The 7,454-nt window shown below is 36.9% G+C and overlaps 1 protein-coding gene across 1 annotated transcript in view; it reads left to right on the top strand.

Moving 5' to 3' along the window:
- Positions 1-342: 342 nt before the first annotated feature.
- LOC144450750 (gamma-aminobutyric acid type B receptor subunit 2-like) overlaps positions 343-7,454 on the top strand; it is a 48,679-nt gene continuing 41,567 nt past the window's right edge. Inside the window, exon 1 of the mRNA XM_078141453.1 lies at positions 343-828. Coding sequence (XP_077997579.1) covers positions 571-828 — 258 coding nt within the window. The 5' untranslated portion in view covers positions 343-570. The remainder of the gene's footprint in view (positions 829-7,454) is intronic.

Raw genomic sequence — 7,454 nt, 5'->3', positions numbered from 1 at the left:
ATTTGGTCACAGTACTGTCGGGTCAATTGAGACCTCAATTCCTAATATCTTTCGAAATTTCGGATTTGTCACGCAATAAACGGAACAGCCTTCGGCGGAAATTGAAATCATGTAAGCACCCCTCCCCCATATTTTCAGTGGTTTTGCCCTAGCTTGAGCAATTCAACAGCCAATATAATAATACTTAACCGTCAAACTGTAATTTATCGCTTCTCGCACGTGACTGTAATACAAACACCAGAAATTGATTAATTACGATATACACAGCTTTCATTGCTACCCGGGAAGCCAACGATTGACATGCTGACGCTGGTTAACAACATTCACGCAAAATAACACATTGTCTTCTCGTGGCCTCCAAGTACCACTTCATTGGACTCGTGTTGCATTGTGTTGTATACTATATTCAACGGCCAACGTCGACCATACGTTGTCGAGCTTAGTTTGACTTGGACGGCTGTATTTGGAACTAAGGTGCGGGGATAGTATCACCCTCGAAAAGTCAATATACGATATTGCTAAGTACCCGCAACAGGCTAATAATTCCATTACATTACATCTGTTTGAACGATGTCGATTATTGCATTCGGAGTATCACTGATACTCGTTCTGCAATGCATAGGTGTCGATGGATTACGTCCGAGACACGGCAGCGTGGCTACCGAGGAATTGAACTTTGCTGCTATGTTCCCGTTTACGACGGATAGACATGAGGGAGAAATCGCACGAGGTGTAAAACCAGCGATTGATCTGGCTATACAACATATAAACAACAGTAGTCTAATTCTACCGGGTTATAAACTCAATATGGAACCATATGATACGAAGGTAGGTAAAATGAATTGCATCAGTATCCGACTCTATATACATCTATCATTCATTGCACTACTGTCTTTAAAATGAGGAAAGACTCGAGAGCGATTTGATTGGCAACACTTCACCACCTGAACAGTAAATGCCGTGTTTCGATTTCAATTGACGAGTACTAGAAACAAAAATAGTCGATCACGTCTGACGTTAATCTTTAGAAACATGGATTGTTTCTTTAGGCTTGGTTTTCGACATATTGGAGATAACAGTTAGCATTGCAAGTATTATAAAAAGTAATCACGCAATCTTTTGGCACATAAATAACTACTACTATGCAAGCCAAAAGCAATTGAATATTTTGTTCTTTTAATCTCGATTAATGTTTTAAATGATAATATCCAATTTTTTAAAAGTCTCTTCCGGATATTTATGGTAAAACCAGACAATACTTGCCTAAATTGTTTCCTCTTTTCAAAGCAATAGAACTTAATTATTCAACTTTTAGTACAAGCCGAGTTTATAAAGTTCTGTTCTTACTCGGCTGAAAATATTTACTTAAAACCTTGAAGAAACTATTTAGTCAATAGTGCTAATGATATCCATACATGCCCTTGATGGTATTAAAATTGTCTTCTGGTTTTGTTGAACACAAAGTGAGGTTATTAACGATTTCCGTGGCATTTTAAGACACCTATACTAAATTCGTCATCGTTTACTTATCCCTAGACTGTAAGATACGTCGTGTTTTTCAGCCCCGAGCTTCTTAACCCTTTCATGACTACAGACAAGTTTTAAATAATATGGGGACCCAATTTATATGAATATTTTCATAACTACAATAATATTACTTTATTAGGAAGTAACATTTCTTTAATTCTAGTCTAAAATGAAGTTGATATATGCCAAAAACTTACATAAAACAAGAATTTTGTCCAAACAATTTTGGCGGGAATGTTTTCAGTATTGAAGGGGTTAACTGATAGCGTGGCACGAATGTCTGTATCTTACAGACTAACTTACAAGTTACATGTATCCCAGGCTTATTTACCGTTATAGTAATACTGTACCAGCTTCTCACAGCATGTAGTGTGCTTCAGCAAGTAGCATACTATATGTATCTTTCGATATAAAAATACCCCCAAATATGTCAACTCAGCTTCACCCTGCCAACAATTCTTGGTATTTTTCAAAAGCAGCCATTCATCCTTACCATTATAGATTGTTGAGATATATAAGTCAAACTTTGACATCATCATCGTCACATTCAAGTTCGAATAGTTGTCATTGTTTTAGTGATATATTACCTGACTCAGGCTGAACGCCCTTGGCCTCCTCTATCACATGTATACCAATGATACCAAAATTGTCACCAGCAAATTAAAAAACAGATCGGTTAACATGTAATTATTTTACCAGCTTTGAAGTCGTCCATGACTTTTAATAGTCTACAGACTATCCATGGCTTTAAATCTGAAGATATCGTTCACCATGTCTCGAGGAACGGGATGCTAAGATGAAACTTCAAATTCAAACAGCCTTCACACAGCAATTAACATCATGATTGTGTTAATGAATCACAGAATTCTGCCAATAATAAAGTAGTGTGTATTTTGGTCAGCTACAAATTTGCTGTATTTGTCATATGAGGATACTACTTACACTATTTCCGTATTTCAAACAGTTGGGTTAACTCATTTGCATGAACATCTTTCTTGGGTTAATGACTTCTCATTCCTCTAGACGTGGGGAAGGGTATCTTCAGATTAGAAGTCACGGATAGCCTTTAGACTAGACTTTGAGTATATGGTCTATCATTCATCGTATCATTTCTTACCTATCTATCCGAGAAACATTACTTTTGACGTTCGGAAGTGTGGTGCATTTTTTCTCAAAATGTGTAAAATTTGCATTTTGTAGAGCTTTCTTTAGCAGACGACACACATAGCTAAAAACACGGCGGATTTGATATAAAAATAGCACTGGTGCCGAACGACGTAACTTATTTGGTAGAATTGGAAACGACTATTGCAGACTTAGTGTTTGATTGTTTGACAGTGAAACACTCGGTATTGTTCGAAAATGTACCAATGTAAAACCACACTTACAAAAGACAGATGAGAAAGTATAGAATTGCAAACGTCCTTTGTAGACTTAAAATACAGCTTGATTATTTGGAAGTGAAAAAATGACACGGCATTGTTCGAAACTGTAAAATAACACGTCAAAGGTATCGACAAAGAGCGACAAAGCAAACGCATTCTGAGAGACATATAAATATACACTTTGCCTTATTCGACGTGGTGGTCTGCTCTGTATTGATCTGTGTAAGATTGCGCGTCAAAAAAATAAAACGTTTTATAGAGTATTGTAAATGTTGTACGTGCGTCACAAAGTCTCTGTTTTGCCGAAGAATTTTTGTAGAACCTTTACAGTCTTTCAGTCAAAACTGTCTCTTTGAATTATATTCAAAACGATCATACAATTTTGTCACAGTAAACATGATGAAATACCGTGGAAATCATTTAGGTTGAAACAAACAGTCGTCTGATTAATCAATTATCGTACTAACATTGCTACATTTTATTATCAGACTCAACAAATAGTCCACTAAACATTGCTACATCATATCGTCTGACATGACAATATTGAGGTAAAATGTTACATTTTAATCCATTGCTATGCCTGAAAAAAGTACATGTTGCTACAATGTATATGATTTGGCGATGATTTGCTAAGATAACGGTAGCTCAAGTAAAATGCAGCAACGGTTTTTGTCACACTAGGGGATGAAAAGCAGTAAGATTTTAGATGCGCCAGACGATAAAATGTAACAACATTAGTAAGATTTTTGTGGAGCTAGATAAACAATGTAGCAATGTTAGACTCAGTATGTTTTTTTTTAGACAGATGATGTTTTGTTTAAAATTAAGTGGCTTCCATGGTATAAATGTCTGTTATAGCCACCTCCTGTGCATTGCCGTCAATTATGGACACATTTTAGTTTTGACAACATATATGACCTTTCGCCTGTGACCTTTGACATAACGTAGTGAACGACACAGATGTTCACTTGGCTGTGACAGTGATATTAATATAAACCGACTCAAATCGTATATAACGTGGAACAACAACAGGAAAACATCTGCAAACAAACTTCAAACCTTTCTGGCTCGTCGAGGGAACTACGTATTTCTCAAAAATCGAAAGTTAACTCAGACTTAACTCTAGTAGCTCCTGATAAGCTTATGACCGAGATAGTGTTGTCAGTCCGTGCTTTCATCAATCTTTCCTTTCCCATTTGAGAAGATTACAGAAACATTTACTATGCGTGTTTATAATGACAATTGTATGATTCTGCAGTCGAGCTTTCTTTGAGCAGGACACAGCCGAGCCTTACGCAAACATCATGCTAAAATTCATTTACACCATGGGCTGAAGTGAAAGATAGTGAAAGGGAAAGGGAATTAGATTAGCATACTTCTACTATTGTATGGTACATCACCAACAAGATTAATGACATTAGGGAACTCAATCCAATTTAGTTTGTTTTGCATTCAAGATCAACATAGCATTCCATTATGTGGTAATTTGATCCGAATATTTGAATACATGTATATTTACTAAACAAATCTTACTGAAATAAAGGAATACCCACTATTGGCAATCAACCTCAGCTAATTGACTCGTCTAGTATCTGGTAGGTGATACTTTCAAGTATAGCCGAGTCACAGACCCAGCGGGTAGATAGGCTACAGCCACTTACGACAGTGGTAACAGAACTTTCAGCCAACTAAGATACACACAAACTAAAACGATTGCCGCCCTATGTTAATATAAGCTATCTAATAGACACTGGTATAATTATACTCACAGTAGGGTGGCGTTTCTAATGATATCAATGATCTTGCAGTGTGCATTTTATAGAACTTCCAGTGTTTACACTAGCTTATTATTACAGGGCGACTATACCTGCAAAACAAAAGCACTTGTATCTCCTACCTATAATCTGCCAACGACAGTTGCCAACTTGTCAGTTGAACAACGACAGTTTAGTTTGCCTATCTTATCAAGCTGATGGCTCGGTTTCCTTAGTAGTAACACACAGTGGATTTTTGTAAAAATGTTTAGTCTTACTGACATATTATTTAATTACACTCAATCAATCGTGTGCTAGCATGTCCGATTGTTCATTCACGTTGAGAAGTCAGTTTAGTGCCGTATTTTAGAGTCTAAATTCGTCCTTTAATTAGGAGTCTGGACAGAACATACATGTATGTGTGCTCTGGCTAGCCTACCACAGGAATCACTCGGTGTGACTTAGAATAGACAGGATTACAACGCATGAAGGGCTATTAATATAATGCCGAGGGTGTTTGTCCTTCAATAATTTCCCAACTAAATATTGTACATCCATCACAACAGTGACATGTCAGACACTCACCCTACGACTCATCACGTCCATACAATATCAATATATCGTACAAATTAAGAGCAAGCAATTCATCAGTATTTTGTTAAAAGTAGTGGAAGTAACATTTTCGACATCGTCGTAAAATCATAGGCCCTTTTGCGGCAACATTACAATACAATATTTATTTTGATATTACTACCAAAATAACGTAACTTTAGAGTTTCAATTATTGTGTACACTCGAGACCAGAATAAGTCACCTGTTATATTGGCCCCTACTAAGGAGGCTGGGTTGGAGTTTGTCAAAGAATGGAACAAAAACGCACGATAGAGTGACGATGCTGTGATCAATTAATCTCATCAACTTGTCTGTCTTTCAAAACAGAAATATGCACTTGGCATCGATATTGGGTATAAAATTTCGATTACTAGTATTATTCAGACCATTAAGTATTCTCGTATGCGGTACCATGGAGGCTTCTTGCTTAAGGATTTGTTATAGTGTTCTGTATGTTTTGCTTCATACTGGGAGCAGTTGTTTAATGTTACCTAAATGTGTAATTTTTAGAGTGTTACTTACACATATTACATAATGTTTATAATGAGAGTAAAAGAGGTTTTATTTTATTTATTTATTTTTAAAACAAATATTGACCTCCTTGGACAATATTTAAGCTGCAAACTCAAAGCAAGCCACTGAGGATAGCCTAAACTACACTATTTCTACGTCGACGATGCCGACTACTGCGGCTACGTCGACTATGACGATGGCGACGACGACGACGATGTTGTTGATGATGACGACTTATTCCTAAACGTTGTGACCTCATGGCCAAATTGCGATACTTTAAAAATTAGCATAATAGAAGAGAAAAACACTACTGATACTGAAAAAGTGTGTGGTAGCCATGACAATAAAAAATGTTACAATGACAAGAGCAGACTATGGGCAGTTTAATATTAAATCGTTGCAATAAAACAATTGGATTGCGTTCTTTAAGCTTGATCTTTAAAGTTCCTAACATCACGATTTCTGTCGGGTACTCGTGATTTATAAGTGCTGGGACACAGTGATTGAGTTTATGGTTCCAACATTTGGGTAGCAAACTTCCAACATATATTCTGACGATTCTGACGACGACATACAGCAATACAATTTTGACTTCAACACCACTCAGATACCGACCAATAAAACATTCGAATCGTTTATTGCTGTATTTTGAAAATCGATGTCCGATATTTATTGGATTTCTGCAATGTCAATGTTATTATGTAATTAACTATCAAATAACATTTGGAATGTAAAAGATTGAAACCAGATTCTAAATAGCCACCAAGTCATTCAATAATGCGAAACGGTGTCCTCGTCCAGGAAATTTAATTGTAAATTAAAATAAGTATTTTCTCCCCGGTCATTAATCATAATAATAATGCGAATTTATAATGTGCCTTTCCTCCTGAGAGCTCAAGGCACGGATCAATGTCAGCACAACAGCCCTCTATATTTCCTCAACTCCCTGGGAAGCATACAACCCATTGCAGCCTCCATAAGCCCATTCACATTGCAACCACTATCCTACCAGGTCCCAAATTATACAGCTGGGTTGACCGAGGCACAATCATGGTTCAAATCTTGCTAAAGGACTTTAGCCATTCAGAAACAAACGGCAGCAACGGGGCTCGAACCTGCAAACTGCAGATTCCCAGCCGGCCACGCTAACAATTCGCCCCATACTCTTAATCGCATTGATGAATATAAAATTGACAAAAACGATCTACCCCATAAAAGCAATGTAATTAACTAATTGGCAGAGGAAACGTAGTAGGCCCTAAGACTGAATTTTCACGGGTAGGCTGAGAAGCGGAGGGAAACAAAAAAGGGGTGGGCGATTCAGGATACAGTTCTCCCATTGATTGCATTAACCGTACATGCCTTCCTTGATTCTGGGCACTTGATTAGTTCGTGTATACGTTTTAAAATAATAAATATCACTCGCTGTAGGCAATTCCACTTTCTCAACTTCCTGTTCTTTCAGTGGGCTTATTCAACACACATCAATAACGTCTCATTGTAATATATTCCATCGATAAAATCATCATGCGTACATGCTAATACGGTCTATTATGTGACACACTATAACACTTGTATACTGAACTCTTTTTTTAAAGTATCACACTTTAACTCGCCCATGAAAAGAACGATATAGTAATAAAAACCACTCCGTTTATTAGAC

Source organism: Glandiceps talaboti, chromosome 20 (genome assembly GCF_964340395.1).
Source record: "Glandiceps talaboti chromosome 20, keGlaTala1.1, whole genome shotgun sequence".
NCBI classification, from domain to species: Eukaryota; Metazoa; Hemichordata; class Enteropneusta; family Spengelidae; genus Glandiceps; species Glandiceps talaboti.
The sequence above is the reverse complement of the archived record's forward strand: the minus strand, read 5'-3'. Positions and strand labels throughout refer to the sequence as shown.